Source organism: Ceratotherium simum, chromosome 11 (assembly GCF_057802395.1).
Source record: "Ceratotherium simum simum isolate JZ-2026a chromosome 11, ASM5780239v1, whole genome shotgun sequence".
Taxonomy (NCBI): Eukaryota; Metazoa; Chordata; class Mammalia; order Perissodactyla; family Rhinocerotidae; genus Ceratotherium; species Ceratotherium simum.
This window is the reverse complement of record NC_141910.1, coordinates 11193538-11219810: the sequence shown is the minus strand read 5'-3', so window position 1 is coordinate 11219810 and position 26273 is coordinate 11193538. Positions and strand designations below refer to the sequence as shown.

Genomic DNA, 26273 nt, shown 5'->3' with positions numbered 1-26273 from the left:
AAATACTGATTCATCCTATTGGAACTATTCTTGCTGAGGTCACCCATGACCTTCTAATTGTCAAATCCAGTAAACACTTTCGGTCTTTCTCCTAATTCCCTTTGGTGGCATTTAATACTCTGTCTTCATTCTTGAAAACCCTTTGCTTAGTTTCCCTGATGCCACTCTCCTGTGACCATTCTAAGTTTCACAGTTCATTCTAAGGCTTCTGTGAAGACTCTACTTTCTCTGCCCACTTCTTCTGTTCTTAGCCACCTTCTCATGCTTTACTCAGTCTCCTCAGAGGTTGTCATTCGCGACCATGCTCCAAAGACTGCCTACATGTGGCTGACTCCCAAATCTCCGGCTCAGATCCGGGCCCTGCAATTCAGACTCATACATCCAATTGCCTTCTAGACCTCTATTCCTATATTTGTCTCAGAGATACCTTCAATTCCCTATATCCCAAACACATCTTTCCCTCTCACATCTTTTCTTCTTCCTATATCCCCTCCAATGCCCTCAAAGAATGTCATCATAAGAGTTACCAAGCTGCCAAAGTCAGAAACTTGGCTAGCACCCTACATTCTTCACGTGTAATTAACTAGTCATCAAGTCCTTTCGATGGTTCATCCTAAATATCTTTTGAACCCATCTCCTTACCATCCCTACTGCCACTGACTTAGCAATGACTTCATCCTTTATCTTTTAGAGCTTGTGGGTTAAATCCAGCTAGCTGCCTATTTTTGTAGAGCTGGTGAACTAAGAATGGTTTTTATATTTTTAAATGATTAGGAAAAAAAACGTTTTGTGACATGTGAAAATTACATGACATTCAAACTTCAGTGTCCATAAGTAAAGTTTTATTGAAACACAGCCATGCTTATCTGTTTCCATATTGTCTGTGACTGTGGCAAAGCTCAATAGTTCACTAGAGACTATACGCCCTACAAAGCCTAAAATATTTACTACCTGGTCCTTTACAGAAGAAATTTGCTGATCTCCACTCTACAGTTAACTGGATTTAAAACAAAAAAAAGGTTATTTTTATTTTTGTAGTTTTTCTGCTTACCTTCAGACCTGACCAGAACCGTCTTTCTTGGAACTTGGAATGAGGTGATGTTTTGTTTTCTATGGCACTAATTTGAAACAAAAGAAAGAGAAAGGAGAAAACGCAAAGGACTGTTAACCTTTCAGAACCAGAGTTTAAAAAGCTCTTTTTTTCTTTCTGGTTTTTTTTTTTTGGGAGGAGATCAGCCCTGTGTTAACATCTGCCAATCCTCCTCTTTTTTTGCTGAGGAAGACTGGCCCTGGGCTAACATCCGTGCCCATCGTCCTCCACTTTATATGGGACGCTGCCACAGCATGGCCTGCCAAGCAGTGCGTCGGTGTGCACCGGGATCCGAACCGGCGAACCCCGGGCCGCCGCAGCGGAGCGCGCGCACTTAACCGTCTGCGCCACTGGGCCGGCCTGTTTTCTTCTTTTCATGAACCAAACTAAGCCTTAATATAAATGGAAGTGCTCTGATGGTATCTACCAAAATTACAAATGCATGCACTTTGACCCAACAACCCCATTTCTGAGAATTCTTCTGCAGATATACTTGTATATGTACAGAATGTCTATAAAATTATTCACAACATTGTTGGGAATGGTTTACCACTTACATGCCCATCAGTTACAGTACATCTATATGATGGCATCTTATGCAGCTTAAAAAAGAATGATGAAGCTGCTTTGTGATGACATGAAAAGATCTCAAAGATATACTAAGTCAAAAAAGTAAGTTACAAAACAATGGTTACAACTGTTTACAATATACTTCCTTTGCTATAGAAAGGAGGAGAAAATAAGATTACAGCATATATAAATATTTAATTCTAACTGTGGGAAGAAGTTCTAGAGAGGTAAAAATAACTACTAACAGTAATTACTATTACACACACAATATTGTATGTGTTTAGAAGAGGAAGGGCAAAAACCAGGTGGACACAGGTCAGGAGCGGGAGGGAGTAAGACTCTTCATTTTAAATATAAATTGATTTTTAAAAATGCACGCCTATACTTCTGAAACCTGTGAATACACTACTTCTCTAAAATATTAAAAAACAAGACTCAACAGTGCAGAAATTTTACATGCGGACATCTCTTCATGATTCAGATTAACTAGCAAGCTTAGACGGTCCTTTCTCTTTCCCTCCGTAAAGCTGTGAGCACCCACTGGACAGCTCCAGCTCATGATCCATTACTATAAGGATGCCTTCCCAGCAAATGTACAAACATGCATCAAATGCATCAAATACTACCTGTTGCATTATTTAAAGTCAATACAGAATTCACAGATGCAGTTTCTGGCCCCTCAGTGATGGTCCAGGCCTTATGCTGCGCCTTCTCTGTGCGGGGCATCATTCTGAGCGCTATCTTCATCTTTACAATGTCCTGTGAGGAAGGCATTAATTTAATGCCCATTTTACATATGAGGACACTGATGCACAGAAAGGCCCAAGGTCAAATATGTAGTAATGGTGAATCTGGGCTCCAGAATCTGCACTTTTAACCACTCTGTTATGCGGTCTGTCATGTTCTTAGGAATAGCATTAAAAAAACCCATGTTCAAGTGCCAGGCATCATACATGGCCTATAAAGGTGACTGAGAAATATTGGTTGAATTCTCAATTTGCATCTTAATAGGTATATATATGTTTTGAAAACACTAAATATAGTTTCTACTATATAATACTATATAATACTAAATCTGTATTACATGATTAGCTATTTCATATGATCTAGAAATTAACAGCTCTTACCTCTTTGGATACAGAGGAATAAAAACATCATCTTCTATTGCCTTCTTCATTCTTGAAACAATGGATTTAAGTAGGTCCTATTAAAAATTTAAAAGCATCAGTGATAGTCACAGGTAGAAATATATTTACCAAAAGAAGTAATTTTAACAGTATAGTGCAAATGTGTACACACAGAATCCAGTGTTATAACTATCAATTAAGTACTAATTGGGTACAAGAGAACTTCATTCATCCATGTTGTTGCCTATGGCAGTAGCTGTTGCATTTTCATGGCTGTATAGTATTCTGCTGTATGAATACTACTGCTAGGGCATTTAGATGGTTTCCAGTTTGGGGACTATTGCAAATAATGTTGCCATCTAAGTTCTTGTACATGTCTTTTAGTATGCATGGGCATAAATTTCTAATGGGTATACACATAGCAATGGAATTGCTAGAATATAGTTCATGTCTATATGGTCAACTTTGTACAGAATTCCAAATTGTTTTCTGAAGTAGTAGTAACCTATTTATAGTGCCACCAGCTGTGTATGAGAAATCCTGTTTCCCTATACCCTTACTAAAACTTGTTTTTTAATGTTTGCAATTCTGGTGGGTATGGAGTCATATTTTATTATGTTTTAATTTTTATTTTCATGTTCACTAACGTGATGATGAGCATCCTCTCATATTCTTAGCTGCCATTTGGACACATCCTTTTGCAAAGTACCTAATTAAGCTGCTTGTCTACTTATCTGTTGCTTTAAATTTCTTTTATTAGGTTCTATCTCTTTCTTACTGATTTTCAGAAGCCTTTTATATACTCTAGCTATGAGTCCTTTGTCAATGTCCTCTGAAGCAGTAAATTCACTTTAGCAAATGCATCTTATTGTTTGTACATCAAAAATTAGAAACCAAAACATTCAATCATAAAGACTTTTAAGGATATCATGTTATATCCATCCACTGCATGAAATATTATTTAGCTAAAGTTTATGAAGACTGTAGTAACATACGAATTTAAATATTTAAAGAGATAATGTTAAGTGGAAGAAGTAGGATACAAAATGTACATGTCCATTAGGATTGTAACTTCGAAATAAAAAGCTAGATGAAAATATCCTAAAATTTTCTCAGTCCTTGGTACTAGGATAAAAAGATAAAGGGAGTTTAAATTATTTTTTCATGTCTACCAAAATTTCTATAAGATATTGTCATTATTAAAAATGAATCCATGGAGCCGGCCCGGTGGCGCAAGCGGTTAAGTGCGTGCACTCCACTGCGGTGGCCCGGGGTTCACCGGTTCGGATCCCAGGCGTGCACCGACGCACCACTTGTCAAGCCATGCTGTGGCGGCGTCCCATATAAAGTGGAGGAAGATGGGCATGGATGTTAGCCCAGGGCCAGTCTTCCTCAGCAAAAAGAAGAGGATTGGCAGATGTTAGCTCAGGGCCGATCTTCCTCATTAAAAAAAAAAAAAATGAATCCATAATTGAAAAACGAAAACAGCATACTACACACTACAGTGAAAGTTATATTTTAAGTCGGTGACAATGTGTGTAGCACAAATTAAGGTGTCATATACCCTATACTAATCAAATTACTCATAAAGTAGAATTCAACCAAATATATTTTTTCATAAAAAGTATATCTAACTTAAGTCCTGTTTCTTCTTCCACTTAATTAAATATCTGTAACACATTCCTCAAGTGGCCACATATCAATATTTAATTAACATTAAAAACAAACAAAACCTCAATTTTCTTTTAATTCATTTCTTAAACATTTTGAATTCTCTTAAAAGAATCATTTTTCTAGCCAGTCTCTCCACAAAGCAGCATCTGAGCTTATGTAAATTACTGAGTTAGTGTTTGTGCTAGAAAAGACAGTTATGCTTTGATTTTGTTCCATTTAAATGATTCTGAATGCTAGCTTTTGACCAATATTTCCAAGTTGTTTAAATTTTTGTTTGTTAAAAACAGTTCTCTAAAAAATGCTATAGAGGACACTATTGAGTCAAATGACAGAAGTGGAATATGGATGGTAGATTAAGTACTGTTAAATTTACTAAACCTGACAACTATACTATGGTTATGGAACAGACTATCCTTATTCTTAGCAAATATGCATCTTTACTCCCAAAGCGTTCAGGAGAAAAAAAAATTGTGTGTATATACAAATATAACGGGAGAGCAAATAATAAAGCAAACGGGGAACAATATTAACAGTAAGTGAATCTGGGTAAAGGGCCTATGAGTATGCTATTTTTATTCATGAGAGTTTTCTGTAAGTTTGACATTATTTCCAAATAAACTGTTTAAAACAAAAGAAAACCTAAATAAACATATTTTAAAACTCTGACCTCATATTAACTTTTCCAGGTATTAAAATACATTTGGTGAAAAAAAAAATTCTCCCAACAGTGAAGTTTTAACAACCACATACGCACACCTCCATGTATATACTTTAAAACAGCTTTGAAAAGGCACTTATAAGCTCTACCTAGTAACTTTTAGGCTGCTCTGTGTATCTACGGAGATAATCCTGAGTGGCTCGGCAGATGGTGAGGCCCTCAGGGAAGAAGGAGGGCCGGTGCTCACCACAGCAAGAGCAGCACTGCTTGTGGGTGTGTGTCTGTATACAGGAGCATGTAAGATTTTATTTGAAAAAGGTTCTGTTGATAACAAAGGACGTTTGGAAATCACCAATCTATCTAAACACCCAATTGATGCCATTTTCACATTTCCACTACCTGGTCAACCGACCTGTGCCTGAAAACATTTAGTGACAGGGAATCACCACCTCCCAAGGCCGCCAGAACTTTGGGCAGCTTTTGCCTATTTGATTTCAGTTAACAATGAGAAACAAACTTCTCTCTCCCACACCTTCCACTCCTTGGTCCTAGTCACTTCTTAGGATCATACAGAACAAATCTAATCTCCCTTCCATATGACAATTCTTCATATTTCAAGATTGATATCTCACTTTTCTACATCTTCTCTCTCCCATACCATCTTAAACACTCTCCATTTAATATACTTACACACAGAATTAAATGCAACATACCCAGGGAAGTCTTATCTGTGGGTAGACAACATAACATTTTTACTCAAAGTAGCACACACCTAGTAGGATGAACTCCCATTAGTCTGTTGCTCAAGTGACAGTGTTGACTCACATTGGGTTTACTGTTGATTATAAACCCTCTCTTGTTTTACATATGCTGCCTCAGAGCTGTGTCTCTCCCATCTTTTAGTTATGCAGTTGAATTTTTGAACACAAGGGTAGGACATACGTATATTCCTTTTACATTTTATATTTTGAGAGTCAGTCCATTTTCTCAGTATTTTGAAATCCTTTTGGATTCTAATTCTATTATCCATAGGCCTATAAAAGAATTCCTAGCTTTCTGCCATTGACAAATTTTATTAGCATGTATTTTATATCTTCACTCAGCAGGGCAAAGCTGGGAAGATATCTAATACTAAAAGACTCCCTGTAGGTAGCCACATCCCTATTGGTCATTATTCTTTTAGGTACACTCTACCAGTTTCTTTACATCTAACTGTACCACTGCTAAGCTTATCTTTCCCCGTTTGATCCATAAGAACAATCATAATGTACTTAAATATATTATCTACTGTACCTGTACGGTACCTTATTTATCTGTGAAAGTAACTGAGATAATATGGGAAAATTTGCTTTGATAAACAATCACTTGTATTAGGAACGCTATCAACGATATATTATGGAAATCATAGCTTTTATTAAGTGTTCACGAGCCACCTCTATAATAGTGTACTTTAGAACCTTAACCAGAATCAAAACTATTCTCACAAGGCATTAGCTTACAGAATCATTAGCTTCTCACTTCAAAAACAGGAACCATGCTGTCTGACTCCTCCTTCTGGAAACTTTCTCATTCTCTACAATTTCTTACACATCATTGAAAAAAATAGTGATCTCACTGGAAAACTGTCTTAGTAACCCGGAACATTATGTAGTTAGTGATTCTCAACGAGGAGTGATTTTGCCATGCCCAGGCAATATTTTACAATATCTGGAGATACTTTTGCTTGTCAAGACTGGGGAGTGCTACCGCCATCTAGTGGGTAGAGGCCAGGGAAGCTGCTGAACATACTACAATGCACAAGACAGCCCCCAGCAAAGAACTATCTGCTCCAAATGCCAAGAGTGCCGAAGCTGAAAAATCCTGAGGTAGTCCAGTCTTATACTAATAATGCCCAAAACCCATTTTCAACATTCATAGTGGGAGGGCTTCCAGAATAAAAATTACCAGTATAAAAAGTTCATGAGTGAATCGCTAACACTGCTGAAAGACTTCTGTGATTACAAAGTGCCAGGCCTGGGCCAGCCCGGTGGCGCAAGCAGTTAAGTGCGCGTGCTCCGCTGCAGTGGCCCGGGGTTCGCAGGTTCGGATCCCGGGCGCGCACCGACGCACCGCTTGGCAAGCCATGCTGTGGCGGCGTCCCATATAAAGTGGAGGAAGATGGGCATGGATGTTAGCCCAGGGCCAGTCTTCCTCAGCAAAAAAAGAGGATTGGCAGATGTTAGCACAGGGCTGATCTTCCTCACAAAAAAAAAAACAAAACAAAAAAACCAAAGTGCCAGGCCTGCCACTCAGTACCCCAAGGATCTTTTACAAATGACTTGGCCCTCTGGGCCCCCAGCTGCTGCTTCTGTAAAATGCAGTTAAAGTCAACACATTTTATAAGGCTGCAAAGATCAAATGAGATAATGTGAAAGTGTTTAATAAAGGGCAAAGCACTCTTTACATTTAGGTTATTATTACATAATCCTACATAGAAAGCAAATATAGGATTATATATCTGTTTCCTTGTAGCTCTTAGCTTCTAATCTTGGTTCTATGCTCTGTAACAACACAGAATAAATCTATTCCTTCTTCAAATATAAACACTATCTCCATGCCCACTTCTTTTAAGTGAAATATCTCTAATTCCTGCAATGGTTTTCCTATCTTATCTGTGTCTTTATCTCGTTGGAGGTAGGTGAAGAATGCCCTTTCTCCATCAGTTGCTACATGTTCAAATCCTATGCTTTCCTTTAGGTCTCAGCTCGATGCCATCTCTGACGTCAATTCTTTCACTGCAGAAAGTAACCTGTCCGTCCTGCCTCTCTTTTGAAGTTTCACAGCACTTTATCTGGGCTGCTCATGAGGAGGCAGTGTGGTCAATATGATGAACTCAGGCTTTAAAGTAAGATTAACCAAGGTTCAAATCCTAGTTCCAACTCAAGGTAGTCCTGTGAACAAGTTTTTGAGACTCAGTTTCTTCATCTGTAAAATGAAGCTATCACTCATTTTTTTTGTAGGGCTGCTGGGACTAAGTGGGATGACATAGGGACAAGACCTACAGAGTGCCTCTCAGTTTCTTCATCTGTAAAATGAAGCTATCACTCATTTTTTTTGTAGGGCTGCTGGGACTAAGTGGGATGACACAGGGACAAGACCTACAGAGCGCCTAATACATAGCAGGAATTAAATACATAAGTGTTCCTTGTCTTCCCCATTTCTCACTTCCTATTTTACATAATCGTTTATGTACATTTTATTTCCTCTAAGAGTACATGCTTCTCGAAGGCACAATCAGGCTGGTTTCCCTCTTCTCCCTGTTACTTCTCACAGCTTCCCTCCTTCGTTATAGCAATTCCAAGTGCTAACATTTAATAGTGTTCAGAATCTGAGTAAGACAGGCCTCCTTGCTTTTCAGCCACCTCAGTTATTCTATTTTGGGTGCTCTCTAGTCTGTCAATCTCTTTCTTACTTTCCTTAAAGCTCAACATAAAACTGGTTTACTTATTTAACTGCATGAGTATACAACATTCTCATTGACAAACAGAATGATAATCAACAGACTACTACAATAAAAGTAAGACTTGGGAGACTCTCACAAGGCCTCTAAGGGGTTCCTCTTGATGTCTTATGCTCAGTAAAGCTCAATTCTGAATCATAGTAAGATGAGAATCTATCCTATTAAACTTTGAATCCTCAAAGAGATTACTGCTCTTAACTTTGGCAGATTATAAATAACTAGTTAATATAATGAATGTTAGTCTAATTTTAAAATCACCGTTAAAGCAAGGCCACAATACTACTAGAGTTTCGCCAAAAAAAAAATAAAATAATAAAGGTAATGGGTTTTTTTTTTTTCTTTTAGAAGGAATGAATTTGTACTAATGCATTTATGCCTGTTCATCTCTTGCAGGGCCAATGTACATTCACAAACCTGAAAGATGGCTGGGCCATGAGAACACAAATCAGACCACAGAACAGAAATAAGCTAATAAAAATGAAAATAATAATCTGGGTCTTATTACATATGTGTGTATCCTTTAATTAATAATGACTACCATTCCTGTTAGAGTATTCAGACTTAGTAAGGCGTATTCTTTCATCTTATTATTATCAAGAGGAAAAACGGTCAATCCTAGTTTCTATAAATCAGAAGTAAAAATATTCTTCCCCAAATGGTTTTTTGATAATTACTACCTCTGCATCTTCTGTAAATATTTATAATAAACTTATATTGATTTATAAATAAATCAAGAAATTCATAACTCTAGAAATTATTACCTGTTTGCCTTTACTAACTTCATTTTCACAAGTGGAATGTTCTTCAAGTATCATTCTGCAGTGTGTTATTAAACTTGTTGTCTGAGAGGTCGACAAGGGATCCCAAATGAATTCTATGAAGCCTGAAACAAAAATTTCAGTGGTGCACGATTTATTTACTAGATTGCTTTTCTTATCACCTATAAACAGAGGCCTTCAGCAAAGACTACTTCCCTCCTTACGCAGTTCAAAACCCACGCCAATCATTACCACTACGTATTTGCATACACTCTCAACTTCCTTGTCCTTTTTGGGCTTGTTGAACTTGTCTGGCTAAACCACAACCCTAGTTAAATCCACCTTGTCACCAAGTCTCTGCCTGCAACCATGCAGCTAAAACGTGGTTGGAAAAAATACACTTTAAATTCATCGCCATGTTAACTCCGGTGAGCGCTTAACGCTGCCCAGCAATCATATTCTGTTTCCCTGGCCCACCGCCTCTCCCTCTCACCTAGACAATTACTTGCTCTCTTCTCTTTCCTCTTCCCTCTCAGTTAACGGACTTGACTCTTCTAGATGACTATTTCTTACCTTTTCTTTTCTCCTCCCTTGCTCTCACTCTCAGCTGATGATTCTCATCAAATTAGGAAGTAATCAGAAGAGAAGCTCCATGAGCTCCTACCACAGCATCTGCACACGCACCTGCCTCTGTGTCACAGAATTAACTTGTCTCCCATTCCTATGGATGAAAAACCTATGCTCCGCACTAGGGCCAACCCTTTATTTGTGCAAAAGATCCCAGCCCCTTTGGCTTACTTGAAGATCCTGCTCCCGGAATCCTGCCCTCTTACTTCAGTATCATCACTTTTACTGGATTTTTCCCATCAGCCTACAAACAATTATTTCTCTTGTATTAAAAATAATCCCTCTCTGGACCCTACTTTCCCCTCCAGTAATGCCCTATTTCTTTCCTTCATTTTACAACAAAATTCTTCAAAAAACCGTCTAAGCTTTTAATCTCCAATTTCTCTCCTCCCATTAACTCTTCAATTTTTTTTTTTAATTTTATTTATTTATTTTTTTCCCCCAAAGCCCCAGCAGATAGTTGTATGTCATAGCTGCACATCCTTGTAGTTGCTGTACGTAGGTCGCGGCCTCAGCATGGCCGGACAAGCGGTGCGTCGGTGCGTGCCCGGGATCGAACCCCGGGCCACCAACAGCAGAGCGCGTGCACTTAACCGCTAAGCCACGGGGCCGGCCCTCCCATTAACTCTTGAATTCACTTCAATTAGGTCTTATCTCCAACCATTCTACCTAAACTACTCTTACCAAGTCACAGATGAGCTTTGCACTGCAAAATCTAATGCAACAGTTGATGAGTCCCCCAGAAACACATGCTTTACTTGTCTGCTAGGACACCACTCCTGGTTTCCCAGGTACCTCTCTCCAGTCTCCTCTGCTGGCTGCTCGTCATCTCTTTGACTTCTAAATGTGAAGTACCTCAGGACTCAGGTCACTTACCTTCTCTTTCCTATCTATATTTACGCCCTTAGTACTTAAAGGCAGTTTTGTGGCTCAACATGTGTCAAACTGAGCTCCTGATAGACCTCCCTACCCTAAACTTGCTCCTCCCAGTCTTTCCCACTCCACCATATGGCAGCTCTGTCCTTCCAGTTGATTAGGCCAAAAACCAGAGAGTCATTCTTGATTCCTCTCTTTCTCCACAACCAATCCATTAGCAAATTGTTAGTGGTACCTTTGAAATATGTGCAGAATTCAGCCACTTTTCAGCACCTCCACTTTTAACACCCTAGCTCAAGCCACTATCATCTGTTGCTTGGATTACTGCAAAAGCTTCCTAACTGGTCTGCCTACGGTTCATGCTCAACACAGTCACCAGAGTGATTCTGTTAAAATGTTAAGCAGATCATGTCACTTTTCTGCTCAAAACTCTCCAATTGCTTCTCACTCTTTCACTTATAGGAAAAGATAAAGTCCTTACAAATAATTATAAGGCACCTATGATGCAGCCCCTGTCATCTTTCTAATCTCTTCTTTCTCTCCCCCATGTTCATTCCACTATAGCTACACTGGCCTATGTGCTGTTTTTCAAGCAAATCAGGCTGGTTTATGCCTCAGGGCCTTTGCACTTGCTGTTTCAGCTGCCTTGGATGCTGTTTCCCCAGATATTCATGTGGTCCACTTCTTTACTTCCTTTCAGAATCTGCTCAATTGTGACCTTCTCAGGAAGGCCTTCCCTGGCCAACCTATTTTAAATTGCACTCCTCTTTGATAATTTGTGTCCCTTTCCCTTTATTTTTTTCCTTTGCCCTTATAACTAACATGCTCTAAATTTCACTTATCTTATTTACCATCTGTCTTCTTCACAGAATGTAAGCTCCATGAGGGCAGGGATTATTATCTTGTTCATTGCTATATACTACCAAAGCAACAATAGTGCCTGACACAGGGTAAACCCTTCTAAAATACAAGTTAAATAATATAAAAAATTGAGTAGGTTAAAAAAAAAAAAAACCCTTAAGCCAAAAACAAAACAGCAATTTCTCAAGCATCTAGAAGGTTAGGCTTCTAATAACCCTAGAAATATTCAGTCAACCTTTACTGGCAGCCTATTATGTGCCTGTCATTAAATAGAGGAGACAGAGCAATGAATAAGGCTCGGTGCCTGCCTTTGAACAACTTTAATGGCAAATACAAACGCTTACATAAGCAATTACAATTCAATGTGTAGGGGCCACCATAGGTGAGTTCAGAGTACTACAGGAACCCAGAGAGGTATGCTTAAACCAGTTCCTAGAAGTGATGTCTATACTGAGTCCTGAAAGATGAAGAGGAGTGAGTTAGCCTGATGGAAGAGGTCGCGCTGGGAGGCTTGCCAAACAGATGGAGCATGCAAGATGTAAGGACCTAGGAAGGTAAAGCTGAAGTCCAGTAGTGATGGGGGTGAGGGGAAGAAGGAGCAGAGCTTGGCACGAGATGGGGCTGGAGCATTAGTACACAGAGACATGATTCTGAAAGGCCTACAAAGCCATGTTAGAGTTTAGACTTCATCCTGAAGGCAGTTAAGAATAATTAAAGTTGTTTTAAGTGAGGTATGACAGAATTAGACTCACATTTTAGACAGATCACCATGGCTGTAGTATAGAAAATGGGTTAGAAAAAGGAAAAAAATAACAGACTTGTCAATTCCTCATAGAAGGAGGTAAGGAGGGAGGAGGAGTGGATGGCTTGAAGGTTCTCGTTTGAATACGCGGCAGATGGAGGTGCCATTTTCTAGATACAGAATGTAAGAGGAGCAGGTCTGCAGCAAAGATGACAAGTACACCTCTGCACGTGGAGTCTGAGCTGCCTGTCAGACGTCCAGGTGGATGTACTCAGAAGGTACTTCGATAGAAAGATCCGGTGCTTTAAGAAGAGATCTGGTCTTGTTCTTCCAGTTCTTTTGGATTTAAAATTATGTAGAGCAGCACTATCCAAAAGAACTTTCTGCGATGATAGAAAAAACATCTTATATCTCCACTATCTAGTATGATAGCCATGAGCTACATATGGCTATTGAGCATTTAAAATGTGGCTAGTGTGAATGAGGAACTGAATTTTAATTTTATTTAGTTGAAATTTATATTTTAATAGCCACATATAGTTAGTGGTTACCGTACTGAACAACACAGATGTAGATGGCACTAAGGGAGAGCATGAAATTACCCAGGGAGTTCATGAGAGTATGAAGAGGGTCCAGGATAGGACCTGAGAATAAATATACAGTACTAATTTCTCATAATACTACTAATTTGAGGGACTGTTTAATTGTAAGTTAAGTATTTGGAGTTTTCAGAAGACTACTTAAATAAGGCCACATATTCTATGCTATCATTAATAGAGCTACATAAAAGTAGTAACTTTCTAATATACCCCACAATTGCACTGCAAGTTACATTGAGAAAATCATTCAAGTGTAGTCAAGTTGGCTGAGAAGCAATATAAAGCTGGTTGCTTCTTCTTTTAAAAGAGTTCTGCAGACTTTGCTGTCAGAAGCCATTCTCAGTGACACGGTGAAACAGATCCTTATCAAGTACAATTTCAGGTAAACCAAGAGTCTTTAGACTGAAGCACAAACATCACTAAGTGCTCTGACCGCCAGTGGCAGATGTGAGGGAAATGTAGTAATAGTTTTTAAAGAAAGAATAAATAAAAACAAACATAAGGGGAGAAGTTATGGGAAAGAAAGACATACGTGGTAGGGATGGAAGTGTGCCACTAATAAATGACTTAGGCATTATAAAAGCAAGGCTAGTGTTACTAATGCTAACAGCTGGAGTATCAGCAGTTTGGTTGCCAATCACTTGCACAAACAAGCACTTTTTAACCAGCTTAAATTATGCTATCTGTTGCTTTTTACCGCATATCGAATTTCCTTGTGTTCAAGAACTTCTGAAAAAAAAAACTGTGACTGTAACAGAAATTAATGATCTTATACTCTGCCAAAGAACAATTTAATTTTATCGCGATTACAAAGCAGTACCTGTAAGTCGAGGAATAACTGTTTTGTTGATGACAGCAGACAATATTTTCTTATCAGAACTATCTTCCCTCTTTGAATCTTCCGTACTGTTATCCATAAATTCTTCTATAGATGTGAACCATGGCATCTGTTTTAAACCTATGGAATCAAACTTATAAATAAAATTATCAAAGTTATAAATAAATTCTTAAACATTATTTTAAAATAGTTAACTTTATCAGTAATCATCAGAGCTTTTCTAAGGATCAAAGAATAATTATTCCATATTTTAACCTCATGTATACAGCACTAGACCACCAAGGCTAGGCAAGAAGACATGACTAAGACATGACGTCTAAGCAATAAGACAAGAAACTGCATTTTATGCATTCATCTCTAAGACAAATCCTTCAAAAATGCCTACTGTGTATTCAGAGCCAACCACATGCAAGTATTGTTTGGAGCAAAATACACATTTTTAAGAATGTACTTAAAATAGCCATGGAATTTGTTTACAGAAATTCATTTACCTCAAAATTCACTTCTGGCTCCAATTCTTATAGGCACGAATGTGTGTTTTGCATGTGCTTTGGCTTACTAGGCAAAGAGCACATGGCCAATTATTATTTGCTCAAAGAATGAACAGATCTCTGCTAGGTGTAACAGAGTACTCTTCAGCTTGAGTGGCTAACAACTAGGCTGCTGTCTGACAACTTCCTACCACTTGCTTAGGGATAAGCTTGGTTCCTGTACTGTGAAGACTGGCCCTGAACCTAACATAGAGCCAACAGGCATGCCTGACTAGGGCAGAGAAAGATAAAAGGACATGGCTCCAGCCTTCACTTTGCTAAATCTTTATCTTCAGCTCTTCTCTCTTTCTAGAACTTAACTTTCTCACTTGTTTGCTTACTAGGCATATCCACATGGATGTCCCACTATTATTTCATTATGTATAAAGTGAAACTTCCCTTAAAATCTTTTCTCTCTCTGAAAAATCTCTATTTCTATTAACGGAACTACCGTTTTAACGGAACTACCGTTGTTCTAATAACCCAGAATCCAAACCTTGGGGTCTTCTTTGGATGTGGTGTTTAGGTGGTTATTCTCACCATTTTACTGATTCTTACTTCACAACACCTCTTGTAATCAACCCTTTCTTTCTCTTCCCTTTGGCACTATTACCCTATGTGAGGAATTCACCACCTTGACTTGAGCTACAGCAATAGGCTTCCAATAACATATCTCCACCTCTTATATCCCTTCCCTCCAAGTTAGCTTGCTGCTAGGGCTTCCTAAAGCAGTACTTTCACTGTGTCACTTTTGCCATTATTTACCAAACCAAGTTCTTATCTCTTAATTTAGGATCTGAACATCTGTGCAGTCTCTAGCTCCTGAACTAATATTTCTCCCTAAGCACCTTTACAAAGTACCTTTCCCTTTCTTCTCCTCCTGTTTAAATCCTATATACCCTTCAAATCCTCATTTAAATTCCTTCTCCTCAATGCAGCTTTTCTAACCAACTCTTCCCAATATGTTGTCTCCAACTCCAGAACTCTTGGTACCTATGGCCAATTTCCCCAAACAGAAATTCTTAAGATCTAATACTACCTTTACTTTTTTGAGTGATCTTAAACTTAGTCATAGAAGAAGCCAAAAAAGAAAATGTTTTCTTTACTGATGTCTAGTGCCACTCAGCCTTAAAAATAAAGTGAGAACCAAGAAAAGACAAATGTAGACAATTACTCCACAGCACTAATTATCAACTCCAACTCTAAAGGTGAGGTATTTTATAGCTAACCTGATAACAAGGGAATTTAAGTCACTAATGTGATCGGGATTAATTTTTTTTGACATGTTAAGCTTAAATACCTTAAGAGGATTCCAATCAATCAACTGAACTCTTATTAGGGGGTTTAAAAGTTTCGGTATGCATAAACTAATGAAAGCTTCATAATAAGAATCAGGAAACTTTTCTCGCCATTGTTGAAATTTCAACAAAATATTCTGGATATTACAAAAATCATCATGCACATCTTCAAAAATCTTCTTATGATGCTGTAAAATGTCATCTGTGGACAAAATGAGCCTCTGTAAATTATGCATTTTAAGTATGTGAACTTTAAGTTTGCTTCCTAGAAACACAATCATGTATGACTATGTAATCAGTTGAACAGAACTTTCCTTTGATATTATCATATAGTTTTTATTAAAAAGTCACTTTAGTAATAACAGTAATATTGACACTAATAAAATCTACCATCTGCTATATTCCAAAATACTATAAATACATTATCTCACTTCATCATCATAACTATCTTCCTTACAAGGTAGGTGTTACTAGTCTACCTATTTACAGACAAAAACAAGCAAACAAATGACATCAGATGTAGGGAGATCAAGGAATTTGCCTAAGACCACACAGAACAGAACCCTTCTTTGAATCCATCTATTTGACTGTCAAGCCCACACTCTCTATACATATCTACCCTCCCATAATACTAATAACGTCTTTACTAAATTCATTTGTTTTAAACGAAAAATGATAATATAAAAAGTATATAGTAGAAACATGAAGCCAAAAATGTTCATGGTTCCTTTATAACAGGAGACGAGAAAGGCTGAGGGAAAAAACTACAAAGATGCAGGAATACTCGCAATGCTCCTCCAGTTTATTCCCTTTTTCCAGAGGCAGGCAAAGTCTTAAAGGGGAAAGAAATGTGTTCCTTCTTTCCTGACTATAACTATTTTATATAGCTTATGTATTTAAGGGCAATCACAGCAAAGCTTTTTGCACCATTTCAATACTTTGAATCCAGACACATGAAAAACTTGGTAACTGACCTTGGTTTTTTTGGAAGTCAATCACGTCTGAAGACAGTTCATCATCACTAGATGTTCCTTCCTGATGACTACAATTCCCAGAAAGCACCCTTGCTTGTCTTCTTTGTGCCCTATACTTTGCAATAAACCAAAAATAAATTAAAAACAAACAGTTCCTGTTGAAAATACATGTTTTAAAACAAAAAGTAGAAATCACCATTTATTTAAAATGCCCAGAAATACGCCACCATATTAGCACACAATTTTATGTTAATATTTTTGACATTTTAGCTTCATTAATCTGAATTGGGGGTTCTCCTTTTTTCTTATAAGACATTGCCGTTTAGAACATACCCATAGGCTACCCAGATTTTAGAGAAGTAGGTAACAATATAATTAGGACTGACTTCTAGTTATGAGCAATTTCCAGCCTGATAAATGTCATTTACCCATTCCTTTGGACTGATCCAAATACACCTCTGTGTCCTTAAACCCTGGGGTCAAGGACTACTTAAATTAAATTTTGTGTTTCCATCATTCTAACAAATTAATATTAGGTTATGGTTAATTATATCACATAATTAATTACATTTAAATAGTGAAAAATACTTGCTCAATGATGCTTTAAGTCTTCACTTTATATAGCTACCTTCGAGATTCAATCTCTTCTAAAATCCATTGAGTTTTTTCATCTATAGCCAAGCTTCCATTTGTTGACGTCTCAGCTTTGCCTGCTGAATAAAATTGATTTCATATTGCAAATTCTCAAAAGCAATAAAGTGAAACATTTTGAAAACAAAAGTTATATCTTGGGTGTATATACATATATGTAAATATAAGCACATATGATATGCTTACCTTACATATTTCATCATGCAATGAAATTGCAATGTTAATTCTCTATTACAATATTAACAGGCATTGAATTTGCTAGCCTAAGAAAATGTACCTTGGCTGGTGAATAGTTTTTTTTTTTTTGAGAATTTTGAGAACAAAATTCTGTAAAGTTTCTTTCCCTTGTATTCTTTTTCAGCAGTTTTCATCAGTTTTTTCTGTCCCTGCAGCTAAATGCTAGAAATATTTGCATTGCCAATATGCTATTTATATTACTTCCTATTTTAGTATGTACCGTAATTTATGACCAACTAAATGTCATGTGTTTGAAAGTCACTTTGCTTTTGGTATTATCGGCTGGTTGGTTATGGTCTCATCTCTTTCACTATCATCTGACTGCACTTCAATCAAATGAAGACATATCTGAAAATACAAAACCAGTGTGAGAACTAAAAGGCAGCAGCCAAATCTTATATAACCAGATCTTACAGACGATTCCATACTGAAACACACAAGAATTTCTTTAACCTCCATAACCAACCTGTGGAAGGGCCATGGAAACTTTGTAAAGTCAGATCTCTGATACAGCCTATAGATTTACGTCAATTCATCTCAAAACAGTCATTAAATGGCCATATAAATATTTTGTCTCAAATACTAAATGATTAGAAATTGTAATTTTTATTTTTCAGTCTTAGATTTAAGACATTTTAAAGCCCGAGTTCTAAATGTTTTGGGGTTTTTGGAAGGGGGGGAGAAAGGTTAGTGGGAAAACACACAAAAAGCATTTTTTATACAGGAATAAAAATATTTTTACTCTCCAACTGATACTTTAGCTTAACGAATAATAAATCATATTGAACAGGAAAAACACTAACGTGACAGCTGTTGTAAATACGTTGATTCATGTTTTAATTCATCTTGCCTGCGTTTCATAAAGGTCATGGCTTGTTTTAAAAGGAGTGCATGCATGGATGATTCTATTTCTTGGATGCTGATAATCTGAAATACATATATAAGTAAGATTTTGTGGGTCAACAGTGAATTATAAAAAGTAGTATTTATATATAAGCATATGTATATGCTCAATTCTCATATAAAGTATAATTTTCAATACTATCACATCTCAATTAAAAATATATTGTGAGGAAAAGACCTAGCTGCCAATACTTTTAATATTAATAAAACCAGAAAATCAATTTACTGTGCTAGAAGAGCTATACATATCATAAATAATGAAACCAAATGGGCTGGAGTTAGGAACATGGATAACAGTGAACAGAAGATTCTTCTTTGTTTAAGACAGAAGGGCAGGAGGAAGAGACAGGTGCAGCTATTTTTCACAGGCTGAGGGGGCAGACTGTAGGGGACACTTGAGAAAACTGATAAAATTTGAAAAAGTGGAGAATAGAGGAGACCTAACCAGACAGGTAAGAAAGTTGTGAAGCAGGAATGAGTGATTAGTTGAAACTGGCATTCTCACATTTCTTGGGGAACAATTCCCCCCCTACTCCAAAGATGTTTCATAGCTGCTGCTATGGATACGTCACTGTGTAGGCTGACAAGACTCAGTGTAATTCTTTAAGGATAATGATGAAAGAAAATTACATTGTAATAAATACTTCAGAAAGTCACTGAAAAGGCAGTCAACTTAAAACAATGGGGAGAAAGCATTAAATTGTTTGGTAACATTTTAAATGTAAATAAACAGCAAGGCGGAAAGTAGACTATATTTTTAAAATGGTTAGTTTACTTTAAAAAAAAGGACAACTCAAGACCCCAATGTAAGGACTTAGTAAGGTATAAAACAAAAACAGAAACTATAAAGGGAAAGAATGATTCATAAATCTGATTAACACAAAAATTTCAAAACATCTGGATGTCAAAGAAGCATCACAAACAAAATTAGAAGACAAAAACTGGAAAGTTTATCTACATCAAGCAGAATAAAGCAGTAAAAATTTTAAGCAATAAAGAATTGTTCATCATATAAGGGAAAAAAATAAAAAGTAAAAAAAAAAAATCTCCACTATGAACCAAAAAGATAAAAGGGCAAAAGAGACAAATAATTCACAAGAAAAACTACCTGTAGTTAATAAAACAAAGGGTTTGTTTGAAATCAAAATAAATATATAAAAACAAAAACCATTTTTATAATGTAGTAAACTAAAAAATAAAACTGATACAATCTTTCTGCAGGATAATTTAGCAATTGTTAAGCCTTAAAAACATTTAGACCCCTTTGACTTAATAATTCACTTTCTAGGAATTTTTCCTAAATGGATGGAATTTTAACACAAAAACTTATATATAAAATTTTATAATGTTATAATAGCGAAATAATTGCAAAAAAACCCTAACTGTCCGACTTGAAAGGAATGCTTAATATCACGGTATGTAAAAAATGTGCAGGAAAACACTAGAGGAAAATATTTAGTTGTGAGATTTAGACTTTTTTAATCGCATGTTAAGGGGATCTCTATAAAAAGGAAATGATATAAATATTTACAGCCATGTACCTTCTCATTAAGACAGTCAATTAGATTTTCCACATAAATTTTCATACTTTTATAGAACTTAAAATTTAGAGCCTGATTTGATGAATTCTCCAGGTTCTGGATGGTACTTTTTGAGCTCTTGACATCTTGCATATATTTTTCATATTCCCTCAGGTGTGAGCGGTGAGTATCCTGTAGCAATGTTAATCTAAAAAAAAAAAAAAACAAATAAAAATTGCTTTATTTTTCAAACTTTTATTTCTACTATAGCACTAAGTAGCAGTCTAATGAAAAATTTTTCAAGGTTACCTTACAGAGACCACCAAGCAAACTGACAATCATATAAACCTGGGTTTACGAGACTTGCTGAGCAAAGAAGAGCATCACAGTGAAAGAGGTCTCAAAGGGGAAGGTAGAAAAGGACACTCCAAGGTTTTCGGGTGCTTGGGCTGCTATCTCGTAAATTGTTTTCTATCTTATAGCTATTTTGTCTTCCTTTTCCTCTCTTGCCTTACTTTGTGTTTTCTTGATTTTTTGCTCTGAGTCTTTTCTTGTCTTCTTTTGTGCATCTTCTATAGGTATTTTCTTCGTGTTCACCATGGGGTAAACTTCAATCACATATAAAAACTCTATTCCTTTACATCTCCCCCTCCACTTCTTGTTATTGATGTTCCAAATTACATTTTCTAATTTTGTATCCATTAACATAGTGTTATAGTTATTTTTTGTGCTTTTATCTTTTAAATTCTATAGCAGAATTGTGATTTTTACACTTACAGTACTACAGGATTCTGTATTTGTCTACATATTTACCTTTATCAGAGAGCTTTATATTTTCATATGCTTCGTGTTAGCGTCTAGTGTCCTTTCATTTCAACTGGAAGGACTTTCAGCAATTTTTATAAAACAGGTCCAGTGGTGATGAACTCCTTCAGCTTTTGTTCATCTGAGGTCTTTATTTCTCCTTCCTCTTTGAAGAACAGTTTTGCTGGGATATAGTATTCTCGGTTGGCAGTTTCTTTCAGCACTTTGAATATATCACCCTACTCCCTGCTGGTCTGTAATGTTTCTGTTGAGAAATCTGCTGATGATCTTATGGGCCTCCTTTGTACAGGATGAGGTGCTTTTGAATGCTGCTTTCAAAATTTTCTCTTTGCCTTTTGAAAGTTTGATTATAAGGTGCCTCAAGGTGAGACTTTTTGGGTTCACCCTCATTGAAGTCTTGTGAGCTTCTGGAAGTTAGACATCCATTTCCCTCTTCAGATAGCTAAGTGTTGGGCCATTACATTTTAAAATAAGCTCTCTGCCCCATTCTGTTTCTCTTCTCCTCCTTGGCCTCCCATAAAGTATATGTTGTTCTTCTTGATGGTGTCCCATAAATCCCTTAGGTTTTCTTCACTTTTTTTTTTGTTCCTCTGACTTGATAATTTCAAATGACCAGTATTTGAGGTCATTGCTTCTTTCTTCTGCTTGATCAAGTCTGATGTTGATCCTCTCTAGTGAATTTTTCAGTTATTATATTCTTCAGCTCTAAAATCTCTGGTTCTTTTTTATAGTTTCTCTTTATTGATATTCTCACTTTGTTCGTGTATTATTTCCCTGATTTTGTTGTCTGTGTTCTCTTGTAGGACACCAAGGTTTTTTAAGGGCATTATTTTGAATTCTTTGTCTGGTAATTCATAGATCTGTTTCTTTAGGGTTAGGTCTGGAGATTTACTTTGTTCCTTTGACTGGACCATGTTTCCCTGTTTCTTCATGTGTCTTATTTTTTTTGTTGTGTTTTGTGCATCTGAAAATGCACTTAAGGGAAATAGCTTCATACAGGGGAGGAACTTCACCAATCAGCCTGGCTAGAGATTTTGGGGGTGGAGGGGACAGAGAAAAGGGTGTCTTCTCACACTTTTTATGGAAATGTATCTTCTCTGAGCTTCTACACGAAATTTCCCAATTAGGAAGGTTTGTGGGTTTCTTTCTCAGGATTCTATAGTCTCTTGCTCCCCCTGGTGGCTATCTGCAGTACTGCAGGCTTCCTGGCTCTACAACACGCCATTGAGCTCTCTCCTGTTTTCTGCCACTCCCAGGTATCCAAGATATGACAGTTCCCCATCAGTGCTGAGACAGACAAAACAGAAACCAGTCCCTCAGGCAGTCCCGCCAAAAGCCAGAATGTTAGATGTTCTTCTTTTTCCCTCCCAACGGAGAAGCTGTGAGTTGGGCTTTTCCTCTCCACTTCTTTCTCAAGCACTGCTAGCTTGCAGGAGGGGCTGATGCAGTTGAAATAAAATGGCTTTTCTTACCCACTAAAATGTGGCTATTCTTGGCTTTGAGCTTGCCTGGGACTGTGGATAAAGGCTTTTTGGACCGTATATTGTTGTTAAGTTGGTATCTCTGTGGCAGAACAAGATATGGGGCTTCCTATTCTGGCATCTTGCTGCTATTACTCCCAACATATTATTTTTAAAAATTAAAGGCTATTTAACAATGCAGATAAATGCTTATGAAAATACTAAGTAAAAAAAGCAATTATTGATTTTAACCATGTATCTATTATAAACACTAAAAGATACAAAAATGGAAATCAGTTGTTAGTGTGGTACCACAGGTGATGATATTTTTCCCTACAAATCTGTTTAATATTAATATTTATATTTAATAATTAAAAAGAATATAGTGCCAAAATTTTTCACTATTAAATGTCTATGACAAATGCAAATTTTAAAATGAATATTACTTACCTAGTATTTAATTGCTTCTTTATAATTTCTAAATTTACTGGTGGAAATGAAATGGAAGTATCAAACTTCTTCACTGTTTGAGAGTCACTGCTGTGGGAAAGATCTATGTCTCGTCCCTAAAAATAATATGAAAATCTATGCTGTTTTAAACATTCATCTATCTTACAAATATTAATAGCATGAAAGCAAATGGGATACTCTAAGGTCTTACCAGCTCAAAATTCCATGTCTTTGACATTTTTCATAGTTACAATAAAATGTTTTTAAAATTCGTACACAGTTTTAAAATTTAGAACTTTAAATTCACATGCAAGAGGCAAATTATTCAGAAAACTAAATACCTGTTTTCCATGACAAAAGTAGCCACATAACTCCAGTCTAGGCAAAGAAAAGTAAATGGAAGTCTGCTGGAGGGTTTCTAGGTAAAGCTTTTGGTTTTGTTTAAGCTACTATTATTTGGGTTTTCTGCTACTTGCAGAGGAATGCATTCCTAACTAATACATCTTGTAACATGGTACATTTCACATAAAGTCCTCTGGCTCATCACACCATGCTTAGAAAGTTGAAAAGGTTCTGAAGAACCTGTGTTATATATGAAGGATAGATGAAGAAGCGGACCAGACAATTAGCCAACTCATTGGCTTAACTATCATTTTTATATTTTCCATGAGGCCTCATCATTTCTCATACCAATTCTTTTTTTTTTTTTTTTTTTTATTGCAGTAACATTGGTTTATAACATTGCAAAAATTTCAGGTGTACATCATTGTACTTCTATTTCTGCATGGACTACATCATGTTCACCACCAAAATACTAATTACAACCCATCACCACACACATGTACCGAATTATCCCTTTCACCCTCCACCCTCCCCCCTTCCCCTCTGGTAACCACCAATCCAATCTCTGTCCCTATGTGTTTGTTTATTGTTGTTATTATCTACTACTTAATGAAGGAAATCATACAGTATTTGGCCTTCTCCCTCTGACTTATTTCACTTTGCATTATACCCTCAATGTCCATCCATGTTGTCACAAATGGCTGGATTTCGTCGTTTCTTATGGCTGAGTAGTATTCCATTGTGTATATATACCACATCTTACCAAGCCTCCCATCCAGCTCCAAACATACCTGCAAATCTCCAAACTAATCAAACTATTTCAAATCTTAAGTCTTTACTCTTGATATCTTTTGTCTCAAATCCCTTACATCAAAAACATTGTCTAAAGACCCATTCAAATATGACCAGTTCTGTAGAGGCTTTTCCAAACTTCCCCGCCATTCACCTCTCCTCCTATAAAACAGATCACTCGCTTGCTCCTTTGTGCCATCTCAGGACCCTGTACAGAGTTCTGTCATAGAACTTGTAAGATTTCACTATAATTATTTTGTGTAGCTGTCGCTCCCCTGCAAAGATGATACATTCTAGTGCCTAACACTGTTAAATGTCTGTAGAGGCTGAATGGTGACCTCAAAAAGATACGTGTGTCCTAATCTCTCAGACTTGTGAATATTACCTTATATGACAAAAGATGTGATTAAGTTAAGGATCCATAGAGGAGGAGTTTATCCTGGATTATCCTGGATTACCCAGATGGGCCTTAAATGCAATTATACATATCCTCATGAGAGAGAGGGAGTCTGGGGATGCAAGAAAATGAGGTGATATGAAGATGGAGCAGAGAGCAATGTTGCACAAGCCAAGGAATGTCGACAGCCACCAGCAGCTAGAGTAGCCAAGGAAGAGATTACCCTCTAGAGCTTTTGGAAGACGTGTAAGAAAATAAATTTCTGTTGTTTTAAGCCCCCTAGTTAGTGGTAATTTGTTACAGCAGTCACAGAAAACTAATATAGTAGCATGTGGTAGATCTTCAGTAAAGGAATTAGTAAATACACCCAAATTAGTAATAAAAAATACAAAGCAAATAGGACCGCGATTCCATTTTTGCCAACTAAACTTGCAGCTAAAGCTGGCAAGACTGTGGTGAAGCATTCCCATAATTTTGGTGGCATTACAGATTGATCTAAATTTTCTTTAGAAAGCAACTGAGAAAAATGTAGTCAGTGCCATAAAAATGTTTATCTCCTTTATTAGTAATACCACTCTTGGCCATTATCCTAAGGGAATAGTTAAAAAATGCACACCTGAACAAAAGAAAGAAAAGGAGGGCAGGAAAAGATAAGCAAATATTTATCAATTCTTACTAACAGAATAAAAAATTCAGATTGCAAATAACCTAAAGTGTTTACCAAAAGGAAGAACGGCTAAGAAAATTATGATTCATTGACTCCAATAAATATTATGCAGCTTTTAAAATTAGTTACCATTACAACTACGTAGAAATGGGAAAATATTTATAAGGTGTCAAGCAAAGAAATCAGAATTCAAAACTATATGCATATTGTGGTGCCCAAACTGTGTGCCAATGAACTCGGAGGGGTGCTGTGAGATTTAAATTTTTTACGGAAACACAGTAATACTCTACATTTGTTGGACTACCAATTCTAATTAGTTCACAGTTGCAACATTAGACTGTGCTACATTCCTTTTGATGAAGTTTTATCAGTGAAGCTGGGTTTTTGGCAGATGATATGACGAAAAGCAAGTAATGATGGGAAAGCAGTGTGGAACAGGAGATGAGCATGGCAGTGTCCACCTGATTCCAAGGTTTGAGAAGTCATGCAGCACCCAACAGGTGCACACATTCCATTAGTAAGTAAGTGTGGTCATTTAAAAATTAAATGAAAAGATTTTTTTCTTCAATTTATCTTTTTCTTTTTTCCCAAATGGCTACTAAGTTATTAGGACATAAATCTTATTAAATTCTTTGGACCTAACTACTTAATAAATGGAATTGTTTGGTGCTTCCTTTGGCCAAGGGGCACCACGATAAAATTACTGAGACGCTAAAGACTCCACAAGTAAGAAAGCTTGGGAACTTCTGATTTATATTATGACTGCAATTAAACAAACACTTCAAATAAAAAGGAATTATGCAAACTTGAGCAGTTAGAATATGGACTGTGGCATGTTTTTTCTCAAAGTATTTTTTTTAAATACTATTGCTACACTGATTTTACTAAAAAGGAGAAAAAAAAATCTAAGCTTGTTATAGTCAAAAAAATAGTCCTCTAAATCATTTCTCTGGTCAGAGACTTCTAATTACAAAGGCTTACCCTTACTTAGCTTTTTAGTTTTAAAAACATGAAGATTTTATAATACTTTCTTACTTAAAAGAGCAAATAATCTTTCACAGCATTCTGGAAGCCTTATATTTGTATGCTATTATAAAATTTACAAGCATTTTGATTTGGATCATTATAATTTTGAGCCTTACAGCCACCTACTCAGGTAGGTAACATTATCATTCTCATTTTATTGATGAGAAAACTGAGATTTAGGGCAATTAAATGATTTTCTCAAAGTTGTACAAATATTATGGAACACTCACAACATTAGGCACTGTGGGATATAACACTGAACAAAACAGTTAATAATAATTG

General features: G+C 36.6%; 1 protein-coding gene across 4 annotated transcripts in view; it reads right to left on the bottom strand.

Moving 5' to 3' along the window:
- GCFC2 (GC-rich sequence DNA-binding factor 2) overlaps nucleotides 1-26273 on the bottom strand; it is a 43247-nt gene that overhangs the window by 6621 nt on the left and 10353 nt on the right. For 2 of the 4 annotated variants that reach the window (XM_087436509.1, XM_087436512.1), the window contains exons 5-14: nucleotides 22768-22883; nucleotides 20054-20240; nucleotides 18413-18536; nucleotides 17350-17434; nucleotides 16722-16831; nucleotides 15750-15949; nucleotides 13902-14052; nucleotides 9380-9501; nucleotides 2788-2864; nucleotides 1052-1118 (exon numbers count right to left, since the gene is read on the bottom strand). In XM_087436509.1, coding sequence (XP_087292635.1) covers nucleotides 1052-1118; nucleotides 2788-2864; nucleotides 9380-9501; nucleotides 13902-14052; nucleotides 15750-15949; nucleotides 16722-16831; nucleotides 17350-17434; nucleotides 18413-18536; nucleotides 20054-20240; nucleotides 22768-22883 — 1239 coding nt within the window. The remainder of the gene's footprint in view (nucleotides 1-1051; nucleotides 1119-2787; nucleotides 2865-9379; nucleotides 9502-13901; nucleotides 14053-15749; nucleotides 15950-16721; nucleotides 16832-17349; nucleotides 17435-18412; nucleotides 18537-20053; nucleotides 20241-22767; nucleotides 22884-26273) is intronic. The other 2 variants (XM_087436510.1, XM_087436511.1) reach the window with 2 other exon arrangements.